Source organism: Nicotiana tabacum, chromosome 6 (assembly GCF_000715075.1).
Source record: "Nicotiana tabacum cultivar K326 chromosome 6, ASM71507v2, whole genome shotgun sequence".
Taxonomy (NCBI): domain Eukaryota; kingdom Viridiplantae; phylum Streptophyta; class Magnoliopsida; order Solanales; family Solanaceae; genus Nicotiana; species Nicotiana tabacum.
In genome coordinates, this window is record NC_134085.1 from 180,465,288 (window position 1) to 180,479,971 (window position 14,684).

Below are 14,684 nucleotides of genomic sequence, written 5' to 3' on the forward strand. Positions count from 1 at the left end.
CTTGAACTAGTTAATAAAATTTTTAAGTTTGAATTTGAAATCTTTACCAAACCATATAAATATAAGATGAAATCATGATTTTTGCATTATTTGAATAACAAAAAATAACAAGATGTGAGTTTAAAAAATATTTTCTAAGACAAAAAATTGTACCAATGGATTGAAAAGAAAGCTAGGAAATGCGAAATCTTTTTTAACAATTAAAGAAAAAAAGGAGGAAAAAAAAAGAACTAAAAAATAAAAAAGGAAGAAGCAAATTACAATATGAGCAGTTGCAAAATTGCATAAACCCATACCATAAGGTAGGTTTCCCAAACATATCCTTAGCAATGTGTAAGGGTCAACAACTGTAAAAGGAAAAAACAATCCATTTGGAAAGTCCCGTCGTGTCGTGTCGTGTCCTGTTTCCAGGTGTCGATCTCCTTGTGCCGGCAAAACCTCCGAAGCTCATCCGCTCCATTATTATCAGATTGTCAACTTGGCCAAATGTCTTCGTTGAAGCATCTCCAGATCATCATCAACTTCTCTCGAACATCCTTCAGGTCCGTTAGTCTTCTCCTTCTACATCGTTGCGGAACACCGACTTTTCATCTTTATAGTTCGGATTCATTTTGTTTCGTAGCTCAACACTGCTTAAAACAAGACTTCGTCCTGATTCAACCTTTTCCCTAACTTCTTCCGGAGTTAGGGTTCAATTTATAGAAAGCTTATTGTATACGTGCTAGGAATTGGCTGAATCATCTTTCAATTTCTAGAAAGCTTATTGTCTTAGTGCTACCTCAACCCCCCAACATAGGCTTTTTGGTTTGCTAGTTATGATTTGTGTTTTTTTCTCAATTTCCCCTTGTCATTTCTTTTAAGTTCCCTCTCCTATTACTCTATCGATCGTACTGGTTAGAAAGAGTTGATTAATATCATAATGACGAGATGGACTAATTCACCACATTGAGTTGTTACCTGTTGCTGTGGTTGATGCGTCATTTTCATCTGGAAAGACACTAGTCACCTGCTACCACTCAGCTGTTACATTGACTTATTGGGAATGCTTACACTACTTGAATTAGCATTGTTTCTTTTTGTTTTTTTAATTGTGCGGAGGCCTTGTGAAATGAATTCACAGATTGTGCTATAACATATTGCTCTTTTTTACAGTTGCGCCAACGGTTCCCTTTCTTTGATGTATCTCTTCTTGCCACTAAAACATGAATTCCTTGACACAGTATAATGTTTGTCACAAGATAGAATATACATCTACAATAACTTGATAAGTCATTTCGCCATATAGGCTGTCCTTGCATATAAAGTTCTGATTCTACATATGAACCACTTGGATGGTCGAAAAGTTTGAAAATGAGTGAAATTTCACTGAAAATGTATGATGTCAGATGTAGTGCCTTTCTGAGAATGATTTTTTCTTCATCATCACCAGGGGTCTTTGTATTAAGCTGATAGTCTTATCAAATTTCATGCAGTTACAGAGGTAATTTTGTACAAAAATGGTCTTGTAAAGCTTATTTCAGTGGTAACAAAGTAAATTAGGCAAAAAGATCATCTTGCAAAAATGCTCATGAAGCATTTCTAGCAATAAGTGGATGGTCCTTTAGCAACAATCATATTATCCTGCACATTACAGAGTGTCGTTGGCATTGTAAACATTATTTGATTAGCTGCTGTTTTTGAATAGGCGAACCTAAGACAGTGTATTTTAAGTGGGCTTCAAATTCCTGGTTTTCTCAGTTATTTTACCGTTTTGCAGTTTTCCCACTCTCAGCTGAAATGGTCTGTAGGGACAATAGCCCCCGTGATGAGATTTACAGCTTAATCTGGAGTCAAGATTTTTCGTGATGCGAATAGTGTCAAATGACAGTCTGGTAGTGGATAGTTCGGAAATAGAGCCCATCTTATCTCATATTGCCATTGTCGAGGAATCTGCGGACACTTCACCTTCAACTGAAATCACATCGAGCGAGGATTGTTTGGAGACTGCTGGTCACCTGTCAAGTGTTGGAGTTGACGGAATTCAATCTTTGTCACATGCAGAACTATCCCAATGTCGCATATGCCTGGACAGTGAAGGTGTTGATTATGCACTTAGTTATCTGTAGACCTTCAGGAAGATATATTTCTCAATGATAAAGAGTATCTTTTCGGCTACGTGATTGTAATTACATATATACTTAGAATTGTTGTTGTTTACTGTACTTACAACTGGAAGTTTGGTGACTGATTTTCAGGAGAAGATCTGATTGCACCCTGCCACTGTAAAGGAACCCAAAAGTATGTCCATAGATCATGTCTTGATAACTGGAGATCAACTAAGGTGAATTACCTTTTGCATGTTATCTTTAAATAGTTAGTGTCCATGTCCTAAAAGTAGCGGAAATTAAAATTCCATTGGATAACATAAATTTTATAATCAGACTGCTCTGCAATTAGTTTACATAAAAAAGACCATGAAGCAATGCATAGAGCAGTTTACGTTGGAAACCTGACAGAATATCTGGAAAGCATTCCCCCAAATTATCCATTGTGAAGAACTAGTATGTGTTCATCTAGCTTTATAGCCCTTGAACTGAGACAGGGTATTTTATGGTCGTTAGCACTTATGCTATTGAAAGAAGCTATTAAACAATCTCATAAAGTGTTAATTCCATGTTTGCATAGTCCTTCCAGTTTAACCCAAGCAGTAAAAGGAGGTTCTCTTCTTTTTCCTCATTACTTTTTCCTCTCTTCTCCTCTTTTAACTTAGTCCCTTTTATTCATGATTCCCTCGGTGAATTTGTGGAGATAGTTAGAATTATTTGAACTATTGTGAGACTTTGGGTGAAATTCTTCCTATTTTTCAAGAATCAAGATTGGGGTGCTACATGATTTTATCATGAAGATGCATATATATTTTAATCCTATTGCTTTCTCATAGCAGTTGTGTTCGATCAATACTAATAGTGGTCGATGGACATCTCGTTAATTCTTTGAGTTTGCTTTTTTGCATTAAAAGTCTAAATTGTTCTTTGAAGAAAAAGGGATCACATACTTTCAAATTGTCATAAATGGTTATACTTTGTATAAGAGACCTGTTGTCATCTTCTTGGCTTAATGTTGTTGATGTGTTTGCGGCTCCATTTTCCAGGAGGGCTTTGCTTTTGCTCACTGTACTGAATGCAGGGCAAAGTTCATATTACGGGCAAATGTCCCACCTGATCGCTGGTGGCTGAGGCTAAAATTCCAGTTCCTTGTGGCAAGAGATCATGCATTCATTTTTCTCATTGTCCAGTTGGTATGGATATAAATCTGTTGCCATATCTTTCATTCTGTCTTATGTTCCTACCAGTTTTATAGTTGAAAAGTGGTGTATCTTGGCTATGGTTTATCTGTACCGAAGTTGCATGTAGCTATACTTTTCGTTTATGCTCTTCTAGCTTTGTATTTATTTACCACACGCTCAACGCCTTAATTCACTAGTCCAAAGGTGGATCTTCAATGTTGTCAGTATGTTTTCTTCTGGGCTGCTGTCAGTAACTTACTATTCTTGTGATGGTGGTTTTACCATAATGCACAAGAAGATATTGAGGCCCTTCTACAAGAGTCCCCATCAGGTTTCTCAAAGTAGAGTCCAGAGGATCGGCCCCAGACGGATTTCTCGGTCATCAAAAAAAAAAAAAAAATTTCTCAAAGTAGAAGATCTTCACGCTACTGCCAAGCACAAGATTTCCGGAGTCTTTTCACTTTTTTTACTTGAAAGAGAGCTTTGAAAGTCTTAATGACTTAATTAAGGCTGTGTGAAGCCTTGAGCTAATTTTTTGCTATTTTTATTAAAATTTGGTAAGGAAGATATTGGAATCTGATGTAAGTGTCATCTAGCACTTCGGATGCTATACAGCTAGATTTATGTCAGTGAATTTTCATATATTTAAAAGGGCCTGGGGATTCAGTTAATGGACAAAAAATGATAACAAGATTCTACACTAGCAATTAATCAATTTTGCTTCCACCAAATCAGCTAGGACCAGTTATATGAGTCCTCTGTACCAAACAGCTTGGAAGTGAATCTGCATTGAGCATGTAATGTACAAAATCTAGGGAGAAAAGCTAAACTTTGGGCCCAATGGATGTATAAATCGTTGAGTTTTTGTTTGTAAAATTGCAGCTTTTCAATCTTATATAATTGTTTCCATGCATATTAATTGTTTCCAGTAAAGAATCTGTATTTTTGGTGTTATAGCAGTAGTCTGGAATTCTGGATAGGGTGGATTAGTACTTGGATTTTTTGTACCTATTAGGGGGAAACATGTAGTATGCCTGATGTAAGAGCTGCAGATATGTCTTGTACCTTTTTTCTGTACCATCTTGGTACCAGTTTAATAAAAATCTTTACCTTATCAACAAAAAAAAATGTTTCCAGTAACTGTCATCTTTACCTTATAAAAAAAAATGTTTCCAGTAACTGTCTCTACTGACTGTTGAATGAACAATTCTCACAGATTGTAGCATTCTTAGGAGTACTTGTGTACAAATTTTACGGGGAGGAACTAAGGGAAATGTTTGGCTACCGAGAGCATCCATATGGCTTTTATACAATGGCAGGTATTTTCTGACTTAATCCATCATTAACCTTCTTTTAAACTTGTGAACCACTGAACGTATGCTTGTGGGTTCACAAATCACATCTTGGTTGCGTATCTTTTTGTCATAATATATTCAGTGTTGAACACTGATCATCTATCCAAAGTTTCTAAATGTATAGTCCTTGTTGTTTGGTTTAGAAACTATTTGGTTGTGGGAGGATTGGTTTTGGTTTTGGTTTCTTTTTCCTAGAAAAGTTGTAAGTGTTTTGAATTGGGTTTAGGAGAACAAACTGAATTAACATCTTTAGCTACCATTACATGTATTTTTGGAAAATAAATTCTGAGGAAAAAATACAAGAATTTGATTTTGGCGATTAGGGGAGAAACTTCATTGTCCAAAACCTGAAAGAGGGGTGAAAGGAAAAGGTGCTAGCATTTGTTCTTTGTTTTGTTTTCAAGAAAGCTGTCACTGCTCTATTTTTAGGTAGGTTTTGATTTCTCCATGATGATTGTCCATTAACGATGGTTATTTGCCAAGATACCTACGATGGGAATAATTTCCTTGGCTGATGCATATATACATGGAAAAGGCAAACAGATACCTCTTACCCCCTTCCTTAACAGTGTGGAGATACTTGGAGACTGGATACATTGATTGCAATATACAATATCCTGACATTTAAACCTTATATGAGGTTGATGCTGAGACATTGTAATGTGCTTTATGTGTATTTAAACATTCAGCTCAATCGGTTCTAGGGGAGGAAAAATAAGCATGGTATGATGTGGTCTATGAGAAACAAGGGAAAGGACAATAAGATTAGGATTCAGATGCTTGAATTTTTAAAATTACAACCAGAAGATTTGAGTCGTCAGAATCTTTTTTGGAGTAGAATTAGTTTTCTAGAAGACTGTGACAAAGGGAAATGTGTCCTTCATTTGGTGCATCTACTGCAGCCATTCCAATAAAGTTTACTGGATTGAAGATATTCCTGTGCAAGATTTGTGCCTTCAAAATGATTTGAGCCTTCAAAATGATTTGAGCCTTTACCTTCCCAACTCCTTACTAACTAACCGACTAATATGTCTTCTTTGGTTTAATTTTGCAGTTTTGGCAATCATATTGGTCGGGTTGCTTTATGGTTTCTTCATAGCAATAATTTGTGGACAGAGAATTAGTGAACGTCATTATCACGTTCTTGCCAAAAAAGAACTCACAAAGGTTTTGCATCTACTGCTAAGACATAGACTTGTTCCTTTCACCTTCTAATTGGAGACGAACATCTGTTAGTGAAATATTGAAAAATTTGCAAGTTGAGCAGTGTCAGGCCCCTTTCCTTGAGAATATAATTCACCTTCATAAGGGGCTTCTTTTCATGCTCACTGGATTTTATTTGTGGATAATCTTAGTTCCACCTCTTCAATCTAACCTTTCATTATGGGAGTACTCCCCTTGTTTTAATAAGAAATATTTAGGGGTCGTTTGGTTTGCGGTCTAGTTATGTGAGAGTTATTATGTAGATATTGTTTATATGGTGAATAATAATGCAAGGATTGTTATGGGTGAAATAATGCATGAATAGTTATGCGGTGAATAATAATAGGCAGATAATTATGTAGTTATGTAAGACAGTAAGAGTATGTAGTTAGATCCTCTTATCCACGTATAGCTAATACATCTATGCATCTCGTACAAGTTATACCGGAATTATAGTGCAGTGTTTGGTTACCGATATTAAATTCTGCATCCTGCATAACTAATTTAATCTCTTTATAACTAATACATGGTTTTCTTTATTAAACTCCGCTTAGGTTTTCTTCATCAGAAACCAAACGATGTATAAGTAATATGGAATTTATATGGAGATAAAATTTTCTTGTGCGTCAAACCAAATGATCCCTAAATGTTTAATTTGCTTATACTTTTATTTTTGTATTGACAGGAATACGTGGTAGAAGATCGGGAAATGCTAGATAAAGAAGTTCCGGAACTTGACCCTAGCCACGTTACGGAGCTAAGAATGTTGGGGCTTTACTGAGATTCATGTCAGTCTAGGTTGGTAGTCTAGATACAAAGACATGCAGTATTTATATGTTGAAATTACACACAAAATTTTGGTCATATTGACATGTTTGGTTGCACAAATTATACTGCTCCACCCTTTCTGGTATTAGGTGTGATCAAGAATAGGCACTAGAAAGCTAATCCGAAAAAGAATAACTCTTAAAAATGATATTGAAAACCTTGGTAATTATGAGTATCAATGTTTTAATTCAAGAGTGGAAGCGGGTCAGTCCCCGAAAATGCCAGGTACTTTGGGGCCAAATAAGATTATTAACTGGCTTATCCGCCATTGCTATCGTAAATTGACTATCCTGTTAATGCACCAGCTCCTAGCCTGTCGTGCTCTTCCAGTTCTATTTTGAGAGTCATCATAACTCTTTTGGACCTATAAAAAGAATGTCTGGGCTCTACTAAGATTCATGGCAATCTAGGTTGTTAGTCTAGCTACAATGACATGCCATATTATATTTTCAAATTACACATGAAATTTTGGTCATATTAACATGTTTGGTTGCTTAAAGTTATACTGCTCCAGCTCCACCCGTTCTGGTATTAGGTGATCAAGAATAGGGACTAGAAAGCTAAAAGAATAACTTTATTAGGTGATCAATTATCTTTGCATGACTGTGTTATTGTTTTCCCAAGATTTGATATATTTTGCATCATACAACATATTCATGACAAAAAAAAAGAGATGCTTAGTCGCAATCCCTCGTTTTTTGAGTTCTGATATATGTAATTTTTTCTTGCTGACTTTGTCTTGTACTTGTATTAACAACAACATACTCAGTATAATCCCATATAGTAGGGTCTGAGGAGGGTAATGTGTACGTAGACTTTACCCCTACCTTTGTGGAGGTAGAGAAGCTGTTTCCAATAGACCCTCGGCTCAGGCAAGCATGGTACCACAATAATAACAAGAAAGAAGACGGGACAACACCAAAAAATCATGTAAAAGCAGCATACACAACAAGATAGTAATATGATCGAAATGTAAAAAGAATAATAATTAAAAAAAATAGGTATTCAAATAAGCCTACTACCAACCAAATGAGAGAGTACGTACTAACACTACCGGTATGAATAATCTAGACTACCTAACCTACTATTCTAATCCTCGACCCCCACACCTTCCTATCACGGGTCATGTCCTCAATCAGCTGTAGTTGCGTCATCTCATGCCTAATCACCTGTCACGGCCCCGGTTCGCCCTCCGTGAACCATCGTGACGACACCTAATCTCTACAACTAGGTAAGCCTAAAATGCGGAAGATAAACCAAACTGCGGAAAGAAAACAATTTTAAATAGAAATAGTGTAAAAACAACATTTGAAAGTGCCACTCGGCATATACAGTACCAACTCTCATAAAGTAATACAGTTTTTTCAAAACCCGGAAACCCATGAATTACAAGCTACGAATATAATAAAAATGCTCTAACTCCAGAATGTTTACACAACAGAAGAAAATAGAAGGGTTATTACTACAAGATAGAATGGAAAGGGACTACTCGGTCTGCGGACGCGTCAGATATACCTCGAAGTCTCTGGAGCAGTCGCCTCGCCTTAAGGGTGATAGGACTGAGTCAAAGTACCTGGATCTGCACATGAAAAACATGCCCAGAAAGGCATAAGTACACCACAATGGTACTCAGTAAGTGCCAAGCCTAACCTCGGTCGGGTAGTGACGAGGAAAGTCAGGGCCCTATTAAGATAAAATAAAAATATAAGGTATGACAGTATAAGATAAGCAGTACAGTTGAAAGCTAACAATAAGAATTTAATACAGGAAAACAAGGAATTCAATAACTGAAACAGAGACAAAACAATCACAAAGAAATAACCGGGGATCTCTCAGTATTCCGGGGATCTCTTAGTATCTCGAGGATCTCTTAGTACCCTCAATATATGCCAGGGATCTCTTGGTTTTCCGAGGATCTCTCGGTATCCTCAATATATGCTAGGGATCTCTTGGTATCCCGAGGATCTCTTGGTATCCTCAATATACGTGCTAGAGATCTCTCGGTATCCTGAGGATCTCTTGGTATCCGTGCTAGGGATCTCTCGGTATCCCGCACCTCAGCTCAAATCATAAATACGTGCAGGGGATCTCCCGAGATGCCGTCTCGTAGTCCCAAAGTAAAACACGCAGCAACAACACAATGAATACTCATTTAAGCTCAATTTCATACCAAGTAAACATGTAATTCTAACCTAACATACTTCACGTAATACAATTAAGGTAGGTTAAGCTAGTAAGCAATTAAGTCAATTAAATATGCTCTTCTAGGCTAACAATAGGCTTAAATTGCAAGTAGTATAAGACAGGAAAAAGGAACACAATTAAAATTACTTAAAGAAAACCGGATTTTCAACAATTAGCTCAAGTACGCACTCGTCACCTCACATACAAGGCATTTCAATTATCAAATATACCAAATCCTAAGGGGAAGGTCCCCCACACAAGGCTAGCCAAGCCACTTACCTCGAACCAGCTCAAATCAATCCGAAACCACGCTCTTGCCACGAGTACTCTACTCCAAATGACCTAAATCTATTCAATTCAATTGCATAATGTAAATAACACTTTAAGTAACTGATTCTACAAAGAAATTCTAAGCTAATACGCGAAATTAGGTAAAATGACCAAAACGCTCCTCGGGCCCACGTCTCGGAATCGAGTAAAATTTACATTTTCAGAAACCTCACACTCTCACGAGTTCAGTCATACCAAAAGTACCAAAATCGAACCTCAAATGATCCCTCAAATCATCACTTAAAGGTCTCTAATTAGTCAAGCCCTAACCCCTAAATTACCACTGATTTTCCTTAATTTTTCATGCTTATAATGATAAAAATAACTCCAATAACGAGTTTAGGGACCAAAGACTTTACCCCAATGAACTCCTCTGAAAATCCCTCTTGAAAAATGCTCCCCAAGGTTCTTTCCGTTTGAAAAGAGGTGAAAAATAGCTAAATTTCGCGAAGGCAAGTATTTATATGTTTCTGCCTAGTTAATCCGCTTCTGCGGCCCTGGGACTTCATCTGCGGTCCCGCTTCTGTGAGGACATGGTCGCATCTGCGACCTTTCACTTAAAGACCAACTTCCGCACCTGCGATTACCCATTCGCAGATACGGTACCGCTTCTGCGGTAAGTCTCCCGCATCTGCGGACCCTGCTGATCCTCCCCAATTCCGCTTCTGCGATTTCTCCGCCGCTTCTGCAGCTCCACACCTGCGGGACCCAACCGCAGGTGCGGTTATGACAGATATCAGCAGCTTTAAACCACTTCCAATTCTTCCAACAACCATCCGAAATCATCCCGAGGCCCCCGGGATCTCAGCCAAAAGCACAAACAACTCTAATACCACTATCCAAACTTATACCAATCTTTGAAACACCTAAAACAACATCGAAGCAAAATCTCACCTAAAGCACACACGTCACATTCAGCACTACGGAGCTACTCCAACTTTCGGAATTCCATTCCGACTCTCGGATCAAAATCTCACTATCGAACCAGAAACTTCAAAATTCGACCTTTTGACATTTCAAGCCTAAATTAGCTACAGACCTCCAAAACACCATCCGATCACACCCCTAAGCCTGAAATCACCCAACGGAGCTAACTGAACCATCGGAATTCCATTCCGAGGTCGTCTTCACACTATTCCGACTACGATCAACTTTCCAACACTTAAGCTCTCATTTAGGGACTAAGTGTCCCAAAACTCCCCGAAACTCAAAACCGAACATGCTGGCAAATCAAAATAGCAGAAATAAACACGGGGAAAGCAGTTAATAGGGGATCGGGGCGTTAATTCTTAAGACGACCGGCCGGGTCGTCACATCACCTCATCCCAACTCTTCTTTGGCCTACCTCTACCTCTCCTAAAGCCCTCCAATGTCAACATCTCACACCTCTTTATCGAAGCGTCTGTGCTTCTCCTCCTCACGTGTCCAATCCTTCTAAGCCGTGCTTCCCGCATCTTGTTCTCAATAAGGTCCACACCCACCTTGTCCCGAATAACTTCATTCCGAATCCTATCTAATCTGGTATAGCCGCACATCCATCTCAACATCCTCATCTTGCTACCTTCATCTTCTGGACGTGAGAGCTCTTGGCTGGCCAATACTCGACCCCATACAACATAGTCGGTCTGATTACCGCTCTATAAAACATACATTTAAGTTTTGGTAGTAACTTCTTGTCCCGCTCCAATACGATGTATGATATTTTCATTAACTCCCCATCCCTTTATATAATAGACCCAAGGTACTTAAAACTCCCCCTTCTAGGGATGACTTATGAATCCAGCCTCACCTCTCCTTCCACTCCCTGAGTAGCACCACTAAACCTACACTCCAAGTATTCTGTCTTGGTTTTGCTCAGCTTGAAATCTTTAGACTCCAGGGTCTGTCTCCACACCTCTAACCTCGCGTTAATACCGTCTCGCATCTCGTCAATCAAAACAATGTCGTCTGCAAATAATGCCTTGTACTTGTATTCTTGGTAATATTTGAGTGGTTTTGCGGTTTTGTATCCAATGCAGCAGTGCACCTCACCCTCACTGGATTTTATAAATATAGTTTAACCGAGGGAACATAAGATAACTCCTGCCATCCTATGGTTATGCTGCCAAAAAATATGATTGAACCCAGTGTACTAAACCCGACTGGCTTTTGTCGAGGTGTGAAGGTTCTTTTTATAGCTTATAAACACTCGACCCATGGCGACAACTTACCTACTTTCAGAGGCAATAACTTCTCCCTGGAGAGCTTGTCAAACCTGTTAGTTTTCCTGTTGGTTCTCTTTCATTCCCTTATTAGTAGAATTTTGAAATCCCTGCTATCTACAAATGCACTAATTAAGCTGCTAAATTTTGGTCCCCTGTTTAATTTTATACTCTCGTTTAGGATTTTGTTGTGGTTGAGAACTGGATTAACAAAATTTCCTGATAATTGCCTCATTTTGGGTGCAGGCAATGATTGGCATATCAAATTAGCATACTTGTTACGGAGATGGGTGGCATTAGGCAAAAGAGCTGCAAACAATATCTTACACCATATGCCAAGTAATGATTATTATGGTTCACCTTCAAGAGTAAAAATTGCACGGGGCGCCCTATTTGGTCGCCCCCATTTAACCTATACCCATTTTTTTTAAAAAGTTTTAATTCGTACCCACTTTTTAAACAACTTCAGCCCCCTTTCTCCTCCTCCTTCTCCCAGTGATCTCCATATCTCTCCGGAACTTAACATTGATGTAACAATATAATGGCTCGATTTATCATGTGTTTCATTGGTTTGGTTTTTTATTAGTCTGTTGTGCACACAGTTATGAAGCAAGAAAAGTACTCTTGAACAACATGGAAAAGAAGAAGACTGATCCTAATCATCCTTCTCAAGAAAAAAAAAGCAAAAAAGATTTCATGCTTTAAGTTATTATGTTGTACTGTATGAAATGTCTTTTGAGCTTATGGGTGAATTAAGTGCTGATGTTTTCCTACTTCATTCTTGTACAGTTAAGAATCTTGTTCTTCTTCTCTAATTTTTATATGGAAAGTCTGTTAAAACTTCAACTATAAGAAAGTTGAAGTTCGCCAGTTACAAACAAAAACTTCAGCTCTAGAGTTGAAGTTCGCCAGTTACAAACAAAAACTTCAGCTCTAGAGCTGAAGTTTGACAATTACAAAATAAAAACTTCAGCTCTAGAGCTGAAGTTTGCCAGTTACAAAACAAGTTTGCAATTTACAAAACAAAAACTTCAGCTCTAGAGTTGAAGTTCGTCAGTTACAAAAACAAAAATTTCAGCAATTACAAACAAAAACTTCAGCAAATAGAGAACAAAACTTCATCTACTATGCTTAAGTTCAGCAATTACAAACAAAAACTTCAGCACACTTACTACTTCAGTCCCGTCTACTAGGATGCTGAAGTTTTGCGTGATTGCCTTTGCTACTTCAGCCCCTGCTGAAGTTACGCAAAAAAGTGGGTACGCTTGCAATTTTTTTTGCAAAGCGGGCACAAGTTAAAACGTGACCCAAAAACGGGTATAGATGCAAATGCCCCCCTTCAAGAGACAATTTTTCAACATCAAGATGAAAAAGCTTTTTCACCAAAAGAAAATGTCTTGTTCCACTTTAATTTTCTTTGGTAGTATAATTTTTTTCTCGATTGCCTCCCCTTGGCTATGGCAAATGGGTTGTATTTGAGTTGGTCAAAATGGACCGATTCAGTAAATGAGTTATTGCCCAACCGTGTCCATAATTTACTTGGCTTAAGATAGACTGAGTCAAGATGGCTAAATATTGGGCTGTAAACCCCTCCCTCCCCCTCCCCCCAAAAAAAATGTGGCTCCATTTTTTGCAATATTCTTAACTTCTAAACAAGTATATATATAAAATATTTTCACATATATAATAATAATTTTTATTTTCATTTCTCGTAAATATTATTCTGGAATGGTTTATGATGATGATTTCCCCCCTTTTTTTCTTGTTGTTCTTGTCTTATGTTTTGGTATAAATGTAAATTCAGGCTTAGTGATTTCTTTTCTTAATTTAGATTTATAACTTTATTTTCTAGTTCTTTTATCTTATAATACTAACAAAGATTGAAATAATAAAAAGCAGTAAAATTAGAACTTCGGATAAATTGTACAGGCATTTTAGCTTGAAATAATTTTCTTTAGTGAATCCATTTTGTGGAAGAGAGAATGGGAGAAAGAACACCGTGAAAATTTAGAGAGAATCCTGATATTTTTTTAGGATCGTTAGGAATTATTTTTTTAGGAAGAAAAATAAAAGGGATCAAAATGGATCTCTAAATTTGCGGGTGTTTACTTTTAAAATAGGTATGTCTTGTCAAAAAAGTATTAAGCCTTTTTGTAAACTAATTAAATGAGAAAATAAAGGATAAATCCTAGTCAAGGATAATTGACTCTAGATCAAAGAATATTGAATAAGAAAATAGGATATAATTAAGCTCATAAACTTTTTAAGACTACAGAAGATATCAAATGTAAATAACAGGCTTACATTTTTGATGTATTGTTCCGTAATGTAGGAGTAAAGAATAAAGACAAGGAATGCCATTGACAACTAATGGATCTATCTTTATTGATTCAATAATCATGATTACAAAGATCAACAACCAAGATTTAAACCTTATCTTGTTTTTCTTTAGAAACCTTCTCCCGTTCTTCTGTCTTTTTAGAGGGGGCCAAAAGAGTCCCCTTCTTTTGTTCTCTTACCTAGTATATATACAGTATGTATTCCTCTTTATCCAATGGTCTTTAGCCAGAATACCCTAATCTGTCGATTGTACTTTAGGTCGTCCCCCCTGAATGCCTCGACATGTGCTTCGCCATACAGGCTTTCTGATTGTTCGACCTCGGCTGTGGCCGAGATACCTGTCATTATGGTGTCTTATGGATACCACCACTGCTTAGTCGACCCCTCGCCATTCCTTTTTGCACCGATCCTCGTGTGGTCAAATTTCGACCCATACAGTTAGTCCCTCCGCCTATTGAGGTCATCTTTGGACGAGTTCGATGGGCGAACTTCGTCGATAAGGAAACTTATGAGAAATCTGAGCACCTTGGGCGATGGGCGAATACCTCGTGGGGAGGTAGCGACGTGACATTTTAGGAGTTGCATCCAACCGTCACGTCAGTTCAGAATGTCATCAAAGCTCATCATGCGTTATTATGACACACGTTTTCTATGTATCGTGTCGTTTCCCATGCCCTTTCCGTTTTCAAAATGGCAGCGTTTGACTTTCTCGCGTACGGTACTTATACCCCTATAAATAGGGGAAAATCTTTCATTTGAATGTTGTGCTTTCCAATCACTTGTCACACCCCGTTTTCAATCTCACTAAACCCTTTTAAATTAATAAAAAGGTTTGTAAAGATCATAAAGGGTTTTTAATTAAAAGTGACAAAATTGTGTTCAAAAGAATTTTTTCAGAGTCGCCACCTGACATTGGTTTCGGTGTGCCAGGTCACCATTTTTTTTAAAATTTTTTCCTTTAAAACACTTTGGATTCCA

At 37.6% G+C, this 14,684-nt stretch overlaps 1 protein-coding gene across 3 annotated transcripts; it reads left to right on the top strand.

Moving 5' to 3' along the window:
- The first annotated feature begins 226 nt into the window (after window positions 1–226).
- LOC107815527 (uncharacterized) lies at window positions 227–12,139 on the top strand. Of its 3 annotated transcripts, none has more exons than XM_016641128.2 (8): window positions 227–542; window positions 1,757–2,076; window positions 2,235–2,320; window positions 3,131–3,277; window positions 4,482–4,584; window positions 5,675–5,787; window positions 6,509–6,611; window positions 11,613–12,139. In XM_016641128.2, exons 2-7 carry the CDS (start codon window positions 1,845–1,847, stop codon window positions 6,602–6,604), a joined length of 777 nt encoding a protein of 258 aa, XP_016496614.1. In that variant the 5' UTR covers window positions 227–542; window positions 1,757–1,844; the 3' UTR covers window positions 6,605–6,611; window positions 11,613–12,139. The 3 variants fall into 3 exon arrangements, with proteins under 3 accessions (XP_016496614.1, XP_016496613.1, XP_016496615.1); XM_016641127.2 differs by having other exon boundaries at window positions 232–542; window positions 6,509–6,621; XM_016641129.2 differs by lacking the exon at window positions 227–542 and adding an exon at window positions 561–1,480 and having other exon boundaries at window positions 6,509–6,621.
- The last annotated feature ends 2,545 nt before the right edge of the window (window positions 12,140–14,684 follow it).

Excerpts from the sequence above, each read along its gene's own strand:
- LOC107815527 (XM_016641128.2), top strand. The coding sequence starts at position 1,845 with ATGCGAATAGTGTCAAATGACAGTCTGGTAGTGGATAGTTCGGAAATA. Across the intron at positions 2,077-2,234 it reads CATATGCCTGGACAGTGAAG|GAGAAGATCTGATTGCACCC; the intron begins GTGTTGATTATG and ends ACTGATTTTCAG. Across the intron at positions 2,321-3,130 it reads ATAACTGGAGATCAACTAAG|GAGGGCTTTGCTTTTGCTCA; the intron begins GTGAATTACCTT and ends TCCATTTTCCAG.